General features: G+C 40.4%; 1 protein-coding gene across 2 annotated transcripts in view; it reads left to right on the plus strand.

The window, feature by feature from the left end:
- Positions 1-15,007, plus strand: part of SKAP2 (src kinase associated phosphoprotein 2) — a 99,411-nt gene that overhangs the window by 43,110 nt on the left and 41,294 nt on the right. For both annotated transcript variants that reach the window (XM_083578830.1, XM_083578829.1), the window contains exons 5-9: positions 4,166-4,243; positions 5,700-5,783; positions 12,080-12,204; positions 13,122-13,185; positions 13,679-13,801. In XM_083578830.1, the coding sequence (XP_083434956.1) occupies positions 4,166-4,243; positions 5,700-5,783; positions 12,080-12,204; positions 13,122-13,185; positions 13,679-13,801 (474 nt within the window). The remainder of the gene's footprint in view (positions 1-4,165; positions 4,244-5,699; positions 5,784-12,079; positions 12,205-13,121; positions 13,186-13,678; positions 13,802-15,007) is intronic.

Here is a 15,007-nt window from a genome sequence, read left to right on the forward strand (position 1 = left end):
GAAACACTGACCTAATGTGTTTGCTTTAATCTGACATGGTTTTCGACTCTTGAATGAATTTGCAATGCATTTTTGTTTTGCAGGAGTTATTGGTTTGCTTCCTTTTTGTGACAGTTTGCAGCCTCTCCCCTTAGGGTCCATCCTCAGCTCAGGAGTTTATGCTGTTTTGTTTTACAGGTCGATCTTTAATCTAGAACAAGTGCCATTATCTTGAAATAACTTTTGCCATGCCAGGTTTCTCAAGGAAAAGAAGTAGGTCAAATGTTCCAGGCATCATTTGCATGAATTCTGTTGGTGGCGAATTTTCAGGATTTTAGTTTAATTTTGGTTATTGTTCTTTTCTTTTTAAGGTTGTCCCTCAATAGAATCATAGAATAGCCAAGTTGGAAGGGATCCCAAGGGTCATCTAGTCCAACCCCCTGACATGCATAGTTAAAAAGTTTTTTACATGCCGTAAACCAGTCATCTATGTGTTGCACTCCAGATAACTCCCATCACCTCCAAATAGAATGGCTGGAGAGGTTGGGATTGATGAGAGTTCATCTGGAGGCTCATCTCTTATATGAAGTATTTGCTTTGGTAAAAAAATAAAAAATCTTCCTATGACTTAAGCAGTTTCACATCTTTCCAGTTTAAAGAAAAAATGTCCACGAGGGCTAGAAAAAGATTCAGTGGTAAGGTGGTTACTGTAACTGGTGATGTGGGAGCAGGCCATGTCACTTGAAGTTAAGACCCTTTGCAAACATTTGATTCCTGGATGTTGCCTTCTGGCTCGCTAAGAAAAATCCCCGTGTTTGTAGAGATTATCCTGACAGTAGTAAGCTTTTGTCAGTTGTCAAGGCATGTTTAGCATGTGGAGATGTATTAATCTGACACAGCTACCATTGTAAGTGGCTGAAATAAATAGAGGGCTCAAACAGATGAAGAGGGATTAACTGTGTAGATGGAGCAAACTCTTCAATCACTAAACCAGTGATTTTACAAAGGATTAGCTTGCTTCTACAAATATTGATTACTGATTTGCTTCTCAAAATGAAGACGGCATGCCTTGTGCTGTGTATAGTGTGCCTTGTGAAGCAAACATTGTTCATATTAATGAGTTTGTCGTGGGTATTATAGGAGCTTACAGACATATTATTTTTTCGTCCTCTAGCCATGCTAGATTTAAGATTGTCAGCTGCTACAAGTCCCCCTTTTGATCTTAGAGGCGTCATATTTATTTTCAACTAAAGTTGGCATTTGGGCTACACAGTCCAGATAAAACACTGCCATGCACTTTCACCCCAGAACCAACCATTTTAAAGCAGCATGGCAAATGAGTATATATTTGCTTTACAAAGGATATGATTATTTAAGAAGGGGAAAATGGACTCCTATAAGATTTAGCTGTCGGACATCACGTGTTTTAAAAGCTCTGTGTGTGGAATGCTCTCCCCAGAGAGGCTTGCCTGGGCCCTTCATTAAACATCTTTAGGCGTCAGGCAAAAAAATAAAATAAAAATTTTCAACCAGGCCTTTGGCTGATTAATATTCTATGTCCTTTTAAATGTGTCATCGGAGGGGGGTTTATTGACTTCTTCTGTTCTTGTTTTTATTATGTATTTTGTATGTTTATGCTGTGACCTGCCCTGAGCCTTCAGAAAGTATTGTAGTACAGTCATACCTTGGGATAAATACGCTTCGGGATGAATATTTTCGGGTTGCGCTCTGCGGCGACCCGGAAGTAACGGAGCGTGTTACTTCTGGGTTTCGCCGCGCCCGCATGCACAGACGCTCCAAATGATGTCATGCGCATGTGCAGAAGCGCCGAAATGCGACATGCACTGAGGCGCAGACACGGGTTACATTTGCTTCGGGATGCGGACAGGGCTCCGGAACGGATCCCGTTCACATCCCGAGATACCACTATATGTCACAAAAGTTGCAAATGGGAAACGGGAAAAACACAATCCTTGCTTATTTCCCTTTCTTTACAGTACATTTGATGAAGGAAGACTTACTTTGCTTTCATTTGATCCATTTGATCCATTTAAACAAGGAGAGAGCCCACGACCAGCCATTAAAACAGCAGGAGGAGTCATATGCTGATGAAAGTAATCTCAGACCAGACAGTTTTTGCTACCTGATGGGTAGGGATGAAGGAGAAATTTACCTTCCTCATTTGCAGGGTGAAATAGCTGCTGAGTGATACTGATGACTCTGTGACTTATAAGGTGGCTCTCTTTGCCCTGGCAGCTAGGAAGATTAGGAGGAAAGAACTGGATGGACTAGCGGTCAGTTGCAAAAGAGGCTCTGAGATCTCATTTGCACATTTTATTTGAGAAGTACTTCTTATTCTGGGTAACAAGAAATTTTGGTGGATTTGATCATGGTTTTACTGCAAATGTAGCGACTGCTGTCCCCCCCCCCCGCTTCTTCCTTCTTTGGATATTGCAATGGCCTTTGGCTAGCACAAGAAATAAATAAAAATGCAACCGGTCATTTGACTACTTATGTGCGTGGCCACTCGGAAAAGCTTAGCCACTTGTGGAACCCTGTCAAAATAAATAGTGCATTACCAGTACACAAATGAAACTTTGTTGTTATTGGCAGTATTCAGCAAAAAGGTGTTGATGGTTCATAATTGTGGGAAGTTATTCAACTTGCATCTCATAGCAGAAGGGGGGAAATATTGCACTTTTTCATTGGGGGGGGGGTTAAGGAAAGAAGATATGAAAGGTAATATATTATGGCAGTACCAGCTTGAATATATGGCTAGCCTGCTATAGCAGCACTGCTACAATGCATTGGAAACAAGAAGCCATGAGGTTTGATTTAAGCAGATTGTGCAAAGAAGTCCTTGCTCTCTTTGCCAGATGACATAACCAGAGACTCCCCAGTCTTTTCCATGTTGATGATGAAATTTCTCTCCAGTAACCCAAAAGCATGCAGACAATGCTGTGAATGACATGATTGCCTAGAGTGTCATGCTGGGAAATGATTATTCATGTTGCCCAATGCCAACCTGGATCTGGATGCCAAGAGCTCTTGGTGATCATTGTAATTTGCTGACAGTTGGGTAATTGCCTGCTTTGCAGTTGCACTCCATCTGATCCTTTAAAATCCATGCAATGCCTCTCTTAACTACTGTGATGTAGAAAAAGGAGCATATGGGAACTAAAGGGAGAAAATTAATTACTGTTTAATTATTTGCAGTATTTGTTGGAGTGTAGCAAAGAGGCAACCAATGGTAAAATGGTAAAGCTTTAAAAAAATGAGGGGAAATGTGTGCTTTCAAGAGTTCTGTCTCAATTCTGCTGACTACTGGAGCACCCTAGTGGTATAAATTGACAACTGGCAGGTGTCCATCAATGCCTGGTATAGGAAAGATGATTTTAAGTACTAATAAAAGATGTCAAGAATAATTCATAGTGTATGTTATCTTAAATCTTAAGGTGTAATTAACGTTACTGATGTAACAAATCTTCAAAGGACTATTATTTAGAGCTGTCACGATGGGGAAAAATTGGTGTCAATTAATTGATTGCTTAAATCTTCCCTAATTTGGTGCTATTCATAAGCTATTTTTTTTTCATTCCTTTTAAAATATTTTTTCCTAAAATAATGCTGAGTGAAAACACTCTATGAAAGGATGTTTTACATATTTTTTCTGAAGCAAGAAAAATGCCCGCTGTCTCTAAAATTAAACATCAGTATAGGATGCACCCCAGTTGTTGATAAGACTTGGGGATGTGCTTAATTTTATATTTGTGGACCTTGGTTGTAGTAAAAGACAGGCATGCTCAGATGCACTCTTTACTTCACCAATCTGTGTAGTAACTAGTATCTGTTCTAGGCTATTTTTGGAACTGGTGTTATGAATGCTGTCTCCCACAATTGCACTGCTGCTTGAGGAAAGTAGAGTGCTCCTAACCAAGTGTCTCTCCTCCTAAAACACAGGAAATTACTCCCAAGCCACAGAAGGAGGGCTGCCTGGAAGATGGAATGGAATACAACAATTTCACACTTATAAGCCCCACCATCTTGGCTAAAAAGTGGGGCTGATCCATGTCTACAAATATACTGAACATTCACTAATAACTAGTGGTTATAGTTCCCCCCGTTTGATAACGATTTGCCAATGCTTTCTAAAAATACTACCCCCTACTTTTTCTCTTTTTTTCAGGGAATCAGTTCCTTCCAGTTGCAGCGCAAGACCTTCAGTGTGTTTTAAAATCTGGGTACCTGGAAAAACGCAGAAAAGGTAAACAGCTTTGGAAAAGTTAAATTATGGCTTCTCTCTCCCGCTCCCCATTGCAACTGCTGTCACTGGTAGCGTAGGTGGGAAGAACTCTTAGCTAGTGGAATAGCAAGAGGTATTCAGGAGACTAAAACCACGAGATGAGTGGCTTTCTTTGGAGAGTCCTGAAAAGTGTGTGACTATTTTTGAGGGTGCTATAAAGATACCTTTAAAAATGCATCCATCACTGGGTGGAATTTGATGAACAGCATGAAGAAGTGGGGCACTGCAGTCAACATGGGACTGAATGTGCTGTTTTGGATCATCGCAATCCTGTTACAGTGTTTAAAAACCTCTCTTTCCTTCTCCCTCTTCCCACAGCTCATGACTTTCAAGAACCAGCATGGGCTGTGAAGTCTTACAGTGAGGGCGGGGGCAAGATGCCAGGTCACAGTGAGAATTTTAGCCAGTCCTAAGAGATTCCTATGCTCTTCCCCATAGGAGCCAACTCCTAGTGGCCAAAGATGGGCATTGCCATTCAAATGGGGTGTGTGTGCCATGTCAATTATGCAGGGCGGGGGCATAATTTTATTTTATTCAAGTTGGCTCTTTGCTGGGCACATCTTTAATTTTTTTTTATAAATCTGTGTCTGAAACAGCATGTTATCTATTCTAGACAACAATTAAAGGGAATGATAAGACAGAACCCATTAATTTGAAGAACCACAATTATATATTGTAAGAATTACATTCCCTGTTGTAGCTAGACTAACTTAGCAGGTATTGCTAAACACCTTGAAGTGCAGAGAGGATCAAGCATAATTCTGTAGATTGAACTGCTGGATGCAATGACTTTAAGAAAGAGGTCCCCCCCCCTGGATTTAAGACCTTATAAGTTGCAGAAGCAAAATTTAAGTTGGAAATGATATGAAGATGCGCAAATTTGCGTAACCTGCCTCTTCAAATTTTAGACTTCTGAAGGGGATACATTGTAGTCCCTCCGTCATACAAGATTGCTGTAAAGCAAGACTGAGCTGGGCCAGTGTTTAAAGATCAAGAAAAGTTTGGTAGGATGTACTTGGAACTGTTAACTCACTATGCTGAAAGTTGAAAAATAGCTAGTCTTTCCTTGTCTAAAGTTTTGCACTTCTTCAACCACCTACTGATACTTCAAGGAAAGGGAGAAAGTCCTAGGAAAACATCTCTCTCTCCTCCCCCAAACACAAAAAAATCATACTAGCACATATACTTGCCTATATACCCTTATTTTGACTAACAAAAATACAATAGAAATAATAAAGCCTATATTACTGTTTATTTGCACTGCTTAAAATTTTTTGTTCCAACATTACTTTTCTGCTTTTTAATTGAGAAGTCAGTTCCATCCTTAAAAAAGAAAATCTGTAATGGAAACAGATATGAAGTGTGTTACTGAATTTTGTGTAGAATGCCCATCTAATACAGATTGTGTTAATTGCAGACCACAGCTTTCTTGGCTTTGAGTGGCAAAAGCGGTGGTGTGCTCTGACTCCAACAGCCTTCTACTATTATGGAAGTGACAAAGGTATTGTAAAAATTTGTGGTTTATCTTAGAATCCAGTGCAGTGCGGTTGACTGTTTGCAGACCTCTAGGGTCGCCCTGTTGTTTTCAGGCATTCCGGATTCATGTGCAACATTCATGGCCTTTGTATAATGGTCTCTGTGTTTCCAGATGGTGTGAATGTACTGTATCTGCTATATGTTGTCTTATCTCTTCTGTTCTTTCCTTTGGAATTTCAGATAGGTCCTCCCCCCCAAAAAAACTTTGATCAGTTTTCAAGATGCCTTAGCATTATCCCCACTTAGTTTCTTTGTTGTTTCTTCTTCTCTCCTCCCCTCCGTAAGTGGTTTTGAAGTTTCGTACCTGTTTACCATCTTCTTGTCTCAATTTAGTTCCAGATGGAATTAATGACAATCTTGAATTTGCAAGGCAGAACAGTTTGCATTGTGGGAACACCTCTATACTTAGGATGTATTTCATTCCATGTTAAATTGCTGTTTATTATATAACCGCTTCCAAAAGTGGTTTGTCCTATTATTGTGAAATTTGGTAGAGAAGATCTCTTGGGTGAGGGGCAGATTTTTTCTGAATTTTAGAGAAGTCGGATGAAAGATGGTTGGTTGCAGTAGTTAAAAAACTGGAGGCAGTTCTTATTTATGAGTTGACATGTGCACACTGGCTGGCAACTTCCACAAAGGTGAGCAGTGCCCATTGGGCCATCTAGTGCTCCCTGGCTCTCTTCCAAGTACTTCAGTCTCCTGCAATTCCTCCTGCATCTCACAATTTCCTTTCTTAATAACTAATAATGGCAGCCAGGAGTCACCTGCCTCCATTGTAGCCTGTTGCCAGCATTTTCTTGCTGGCTTTATCTGTGGTTTTCTCATGTGCAAAATGGCCAGCGTGCTCAGGAACTGCTACCCCACTTCTTTGAGCATACAGTGGTACCTTGGGTTACATACACTTCAGGTTACATACGCTTCAGGTTACAGACTCCGCTAACCCAGAAATAGTACCTCGCGTTAAGAACTTTGCTTCAGGATGAGAACAGAAATCGTGATCTGACGGCGCGGTGGCAGCAGGAGGACGCATTAGCTAAAGTGGTGCTTCAGGTTAAGAACAGTTTCAGGTTAAGAACGGACCTCTGGAACTAATTAAGTACTTAACCTGAGGTACTTGGTACACATGTTGTTGAAATTGGTTGTTGCTTGAAAACAACCCAAGAAGTTACTTGTACACCAAGACAAACTAGTTGCTATACAAAAGTTTGAGGGAGAGAGAGACTCTTCATAGATATGCCATGAGGTGTGCTGCAAAATTAAGGCCACCCCGAAAGCTGACATTAGTATGCACACCAATACATTCTGCTTCTAGATTACTACAAAAGTCTGAGAAGGGGCATTTTTGCATATAGCTGTGCAAGAGGCTTACTGTAGTTATATACCCACAGTGGACTGATATACACAGCAAACTAAACATACATGGGAAAGGAGTGTTGTCTTCTAGGAGTTCTGTTGTGTGTTTAGACATAGATTTGATGAAGGGGACACCTCCAGAAATGTGTGTGCGCGCATCTGTGTGTGTGCAGTGTAAACATCAAATTAATTAATATTAAAGGCCAGCTGTTCCTTTTCTGAGATGTTTGCTATGCTAACACTCTTTGTGTCTCTTGTGCAGAAGTCTCATTCAGGAAATACCAAATCTGGCACTTGGCAAACATCCTTTAGCTCAAGGATGTTTTTTAACAACTGCAGCAGCACTAATTGCAGAAGCACTGTGTGAGCAGACAGTTTAGATTGTGAAGTTAAGGAAATGTTTTTTAACAATCATATATGGCAGATAACTCATGTTATTTAGGCATGACCTGTAGATCTGTCCTCCTCATTGAGGTTGCCTTGTGACGTAAGCAGAGTTCAAGTAAGACTAAAGAAAAACAATTAAGAAGGCTCAAACTAGTGACTGATGCTACCGTGAAAAGTGAAAGACATTCCCTTGTTTCAGCACAGGTCCATTTCCCATCTATCTTGCAGCAGGTGTTTCGGAGAATGCCCTTACAGTACTGCCTGTTAAAAAAAATGTTTAGGGCTGCATTCAGAGGCAGAAAAATAAATTTGATTCATAATTATAGCATTGGAGTTTCCCTTGAGGTAGAAAAGAACCCAGATCTACTGAACTTTTTATTACAGAAAATGGTTAACTGCTTTTTGAATTTCTAATTATTCTCGGCTGAATTGGAACTACTTGCAGCTTGAAGATGAATCTTTACCAGGATTCCACTGTGAGTCTTATTAGGAAGGCAGTATGATTGCAAAATTTGTTTTCAAAGGCCATTGCAAGAATGTTAGCAGCACCATTTAATTCTGTTGTTTACAAGTAATTATTGTTATAGCTGCTGGCTGGCCATACGTTTTGTTGTTAATGGTCCAGATTGACTAGTAGATGTTTTGTCAATGGAGCTAATAGTTAGGAAATAGTTCAAGGTGTCTCTTGAATTTCTTGAAAGGGAGAGGCTTCCAGGGTTTGGAAGGTGACAGCCAGGGCTGGGCAATATCTGGTTTTCAACATCGCAATATATCAACAGCTAAACATCACGATAAACTGATATATCTCAGTGTCTGAAATAAGAATGGAGCTATGGAGAGGCACCTGCTGGTTTTGTGTGTGTGTGTTTTTTTTTTTTTTGCATTGTGATTTTTGCATAGCGCATGCGTGCGCACACACATCATGATTTGCGACATATTGCCAGGTCAAAAATTATGAAACCAATATCACGATATGGACTTCAAACTGGTTTTGGATGATATAGCACCCAGCCCTATGACAGACCTCCCCTCCATCTATGTGTGAGCGAAGAAACAGCAATTTTGAACAAAGAAACACACACAGAGGAGAGAAAGCATATTTGCATGCATACTCTTGCTGTATCAGCCCTCTGAAAAATATAATTAAATTGTATCCATTGGAAAGGAAAAGAGCCCTTATCTGAATGTTTTCCAGGCATGCCATGAAGGTTTTGTAGATAATAATTGCTTTGAGTTTTGCTTCATGTCCAATGTATTATCAATGAACTTTAGGGACGGGGGTGGCGCTGTGGTCTAAACCACTGAGCCTCTTGGGCTTGCCAGTCAGAAGGTCGGCGGTTCGAATGCCCGCAACAGGGTGAGCTCCTGCTCCTCTCTCCCAGCTCCTGCCAACCTAGCAGTTCGAAAGCACACCAGTGCAAGTGGATAAATAGGTACCGTTGCGGTGGGAAGGTAAACAGCATTTCTGTGCACTCTGGCTTCCGTCACAGTGTCCCGTTGCACGAGAAGCGGTTTAGTCATGCTGGCCACATGACCCGGAAAGCTGTCTGTGGACAAACGCCAGCTCCCTCGGCCTAAAAGCGAGATCAGCGCCACAACCCCATATTCGCCTTTGACTGGACTTAACCTTCCAGGGGTCCTTTACCATTTTACCAATCAATGAACTTCTGTAAGAAGGTTGAGCGTGCTTTGTATGTGGATACCGTTGCCAGTAAACCAAGTTTAGCTCTATCGGATGCCTGCCAGTAGATGCTCCTACCTTAAGGGCAGAACAGCTGTTTCTGGTAGCAGGCAGCACCATTTATGTCTGAGGAAATGTAAGAGAAGCCACAGGGCAACTTCCCTCATTCCTTCCAGCTTCTTGTACTTGTAGGTATTTGGGGTGACTCTGAGCATGTTTGTATTCCTTAGCCATCCAGTCTGGTAGCCACTGGTGACCCTGTCACTCATGACTTTATCTAACCCTCTTTGTGTTTAGTTTACTTTGAATTTAGCTATGCAGTTTACCCTAGTGACATCCCCTGGCTACACACAACATGCTTTTGATTGTGTGGAAAAAAAACCTATTGACAACTTTTTAAAAAATTGCTGCCTATTTTGTTAAATGATTTGTAGTTCTTGCAAGAGGAGATATATATAGCAGGCCCTGGTTTACTTTCTCACGTTATATTAATGGCATCCCAGGTTATCATTTCTAGAAATGGAATGGTCAACTCTTCAGCCTTCCTCTATTGTGAAGAGCTGTCCTGTATATCCGTTCACCTCCTAGGCAGCAAAATTCTCCCCCTGCCACCTTAGTCTGAGATATAATCTGCAATCCTCCCTGATACAGACCTGCGGTGCCACATTTGCTACTTCTTCAGTCTGTACATTTTACTAGTTCAGATACGCATTAGACTGATAATAATCTCCACTAACAGACTTTGGATTCTATGCTCAACGTAAATTATTCAAGTCAAGAATATAGGCACTCTTTTGCCTATACTATTGACCATTTTGCGGTTTTATTCTGAAATAGATATGTGAGCATTTGCAGAATTTGCGTGAACGAGTGGCAATTGGGAGCATTGTAAGACTTTGCACATTTTCAAAGGCATGATCAGAACCCTCAAAAGAGGTCTAGAAATGTGCTGATTTTAAAGAAAAGGGGGATATTGAGGATTTGGCACCAGGCATTAGATCTCATGGAAACTTGCTGGTGAATTACAGCAGAACAGTTCTAACTATTCCTCTAGTCAGTTGGAGCTAGTACAACATGGGCATGCCACAAGTTTAATGGAGATTATTTATTTCCTGATACATGTTAAAATGTTTTCCTTTTGATTATTTAGACCCAGGAATGGTTTGCATGGTGTTGTTGCAAAATGCAGGGCACTTAGCTTATGTATATTGGTATTTATTTATTTATTTATTTATTTATTTATTTATTTCTACCCTGCCCATCTGGGCGGCTTCCAACAAAAGATTAAAAATACATTAAAACATCAGTCATTAAAAACCTCCATAAACAGGGCTGCCTTCAGATGTCTTCTAAATGTCATATAGTTGTTTATTTCTTTGACATCTGATGGGAGGGCGTTCCACAGGGCAGGTGCCACTACCGAGAAGACTGTCTGCCTGGTTCCCTGCAACTTCGCTTCTTGCAGTGAGGGAACAGCCAGAAGGCCCTCGGAGCTGGACCTCAGTGTCCAGGCAGAATGGTGAGGGTGGAGACGCTCCTTCAGGTATACTGGGTCTAGGCCATTTAGGGCTTTAAAGGTCAGCACCAACACTTTGAATTGTGCTCGGAAACATACTGGTTCACTCATTGAACTGGTTAGTATTGTAACGCTAAGCCAATCCATGACTTTAGTGCAAATGCGGACGTTCCCAGAGAGATCCCTGCTGCATTGCTCCTTTTCTGGTCCTGCTGCTGCAAGGCTGCTCTGAGCTCAGCGATGGTTTGGTTTGAAAAGCCACAAGTGGTAAGCCGTAGAAGAAACGTTGGCCGGAGCTCATGGACAAACTGCAAGCATAGGTGGGTTTGGACAATGTGCTAAACCATGGGCTGGTTTACCTCATAGGAGTGCAATGTGGCCTCAATCTCGTTAGCAGCTTGCATGTTTGTGCTAAGCCATGGTTTGGCTAAGAATAATGTGCACAATGCTTCTTTGTTTCTCCCCAGTGTACTTTGCACGTGTAGGCCCTGAACATTATACTGATAGATATTCAAATTTGTGAGAGCTTTCTCAGAAGTTTCCTAGCTTGCTTTGCTTTTATCTAAATAGCAGGATGGTCAGTATACTTCAACCCTGTTTAGTGTTCACCCTTTTCCCCAGACCATAGCTTAATATGTTAAGAAGGCTATGCAAAGAGGTCTCCAAACCAATTTTCTGTTTGTCCTGAGGGTACCTTTATCTTGAAATGGTTGTGTATACTGCTACTTGGCTTTTGGGTTGTTTCAGAAGAAGTCAGAATAAGCTGAGCATTTTCTAGGCTCCTTTAGATTCCTTCACATTGGTCAGTAGGTGAAGAACCCCTTTTTACAGTTGTTGTTAACAGCCTCTGAAGTTCACTTCTTCTTTTTTGAGATGCAATAGTGGGGCAGATGTACCAAGGAGATCAGTAAGTTCTTCTTCACTGGACAAATTTTTCCAGTGGCTACTGAACCAGAAAGAGACACTGATTTATGATGCACTTGTCTTGCAAGTTCCATGTTCCAGTTCTTGGTTCTCCCTGGGTACAGAAATCATTGCATGTACTTCTCACTAAATGTGACCATCTGTAAGTATCATCCTGGGGGATTCTGTAGGCAGCTTTCATAAAAATGTGCTTTGTTTGTACCTTCTCTTTAAAGGAGAGGTTTTTCTCTTTTTTTTAATCACTTATATCATCACCTAAACCATTCGGCTAATAACGTCTAACCTATTCTCTCGAATATTCATGAAATGGAAAACAAAATCTGAATAAATGATAACCTGCCGTGCCATTCACGTTCAGCGTTGCAAATGAAGTTCTATCTTTGCTTTTTATCTCCGACAGACAAACAACAGAAAGGTGAATTTGCTATAGATGGCTACACCGTCAGAATGAATAATACCCTTCGGAAGGATGGAAAGAAAGATTGCTGTTTTGAAATCGCTGCTCCTGATAAACGCATTTATCAGGTTGGACTTCCTATGTCATCTTGAAATTAAATTGATAAAAACTGTTACTGTTCCAGTTATGAAGACATTAACATTTCAATAAAACAACTCCTGACACGTTCAAGGAAAAGTAACTCTTGATTTGCTTACCTTGTACATTCATTCATATATATATATGTATATGTATATGAATAGATTAAACATTATACTATCTTTTTGGATAAGAACAACCAATATACCATTCTTATCTGCTGTTCCATTTCACAGCTTATATTTAAATATCTATTATCTAATAGGTCTGCTCTTGGATGAATAATAATGTAAATATTATATATATATATATATATATATATATATATATATATCCCAAATGTTAAACATATCTTGTATTGCTTAGAGGACAGAGAAGGAAATCTAAGTTAAAGGCACATATCAGCTATGTGATTCAAGATCTATCAGCTAGGCATCAGTGTGGAATGTAAGTTTAATAAGTTTTAAATATCTGAGATTGCAGTTGAAAGCCAGTTAATTAAGTTGTCAGGTACTGTGTTGGAATCTGACAAGAACATTTTTAAGAAAACTGTACCCAGCAGTCTAAAGAAATTCATGGGTGTCTTCTAATTGTCAAGGGCGAATTTTGTTCATCAGTCCTGCTTTTGACATTGATGAAGAGAAGCAGCTTTTTTTTCTGCACAGCTGCCAGCTGCTGATCAGAGTTCCAAATCCATCATCCTCTGCTTCAATTACGTAAATTTGTCAAAATTAACTGTACATTATAAGAAGCATCCTTGCAAGAAAAGTACCAGAAGACATGTAAAGAATTGCTAATGGTGCCTTGAAGAAGTGACAAGAATGTTACTTTCTTTTCATTACTGATACCGTGCTGGCTGTATTTTTATGCTCATGATTCCTACTAGTAAAATCAACTTTTTGAACAGTTTACAGCTGCTACTTCCAAGGAAGCTGTGGAATGGGTGAAGACATTGAGACACGCAATACGAGGTAAGCCAGTTGTTGAAAAGAGCCTTTGTTTACATTGCATGTTGGAATTCCAATCGTTATCGCTTTCTAATAGATTTTCTGTTTATTGATCTTGGAGTTTCATTGTGGCCATTTTTGTGTAACACGTTTCCTGATTTCAGCTTTCTGTGTGAGTGTGTATAAGGAATCCTTTGCACACTTGGGTATAAGTTCTTCTAGACTCGGCTAGACTTGCTTCCAAAGAAATATACATAGTAATAAGCTGAGGACATGCTACTGAGTTAAATTCCACTGAAATAGAGATGTGCCTGTTTTTATTCAGCTGGTGCTAGCTAAATAAAAACAGTCACATCTGCATTTCAGAGGCGTCTCTTAATAAGCTAGAACTGGGGCATTGAATTTCCTTGGATTTAAAATGGAAGCGTCAGAATTATTTTGCTTTTCTTTCACATTCCTTATGGCTGAGTTCACTGGGTGGGTACCTGTTGAATAGCTCTTGCATTCTTCTGAACAGACATGGGATCTGCAGATATTCTTGAGGAGGATGAAGAAGAATATGATGACATTGAGGAAAGTGGCGTTCCTTCTCAACAACCAAGCACAGAGCCAGACGAAGATATTTATGAAGAACTTCCAGGTATTGGGATGGGGAGAGCCTGGGTTGCATAGTGGAGATGCCGTGTACAGCTCTGAAGGGACAGAAGGGGTTGGTGGAAAGAACTGATTCCAGTAGATAGTTCTTGGCTATGACAGACCTGAACCAAGCTCAACTGTCTGGTCTTAGGTGAGTCGTAGTGTGTCAGCCTCAGTTCCACATGGTCTTCCATGATTAATGCCAGACGCTTGTGGTATTTAAAGAAGTGTGGTGGGGTTGTTTTCTACTAGGTTTAAAAAAAGAACTATTCACTTCGGGCTAATAAGGGCATTGAAACTAGACAGGAATTGTAGAAATGGTCTCTTGAGATTATTGGCTCATTAGCATCATCTCTGCTACATAATTTTTTAATTAAAACGTTGACGTGCCTTACAGCTTTGTCTCACCAACGCAGTCACTCATTCCTCCCCACTTTATTCGCTGTGTCACTTGCATTAACCATTTTTCTTCACACTCTCTGTTTTTATCAGTATGTTCTCTCATACTATGATCTCATAATCCCTGCATATAAGCACAGGATGTGTGTGTGTTTTGGTTTGATTTCTGGGGTTGTGGAGAGGAACTGTCAACAAAGGTACTTGGGGGGTTTGGCTTGACTTTTTTTCTAATTGCATCCAGCATGAATCTGACCGTGCCATGATTTCTTCTCTAGATTTTTCAGTTACGGAAAAGTTTTTCTGCATCTTGACGCCCAGATGTAAATCTCATTCAAACCTTCCTTTTGGCACCTAGTGCTGAACTTTACCCTGTAAGAAGAAAGTGGCAGGACATGGTCTGTAGGGATGTAAATACATGGAAATGAGGTGTCCTCCTTGTTGCGGTTTAAAGAGATATTGAATACAGAGAACTGCAACACTTATTACTGTAAATGTAATGGGGAGTGTGGGGTATAGCTCTAGAACAGACTTGGGCAACCTTGGTCCTCCAGATGTTTTGGGACTACAACTCCCATCACCCCTAGCTAACAGGACCAGTGGTCAGGGATGATGGGAATTGTAGTCCAACAACAGCTAGTGGGCCAAGTTTGGTCATGCCTGCTCTAGAATAAAAGAATGCTTTCAGAAGGTAAGTTGGTAAATAAAAATTACTTCCATCTGATGTGTTTCAGATATTTTGGTTCTCTAGAAAATATAGCTGTAATAAGTTCAGTGCATAAGGAAAGACACAGACTGAAAACTATTGTAGACT

The sequence above is a fragment of the Podarcis filfolensis genome (genome assembly GCF_964270895.1).
Source record: "Podarcis filfolensis genome assembly, chromosome: 12".
Lineage (NCBI taxonomy): Eukaryota > Metazoa > Chordata > Lepidosauria > Squamata > Lacertidae > Podarcis > Podarcis filfolensis.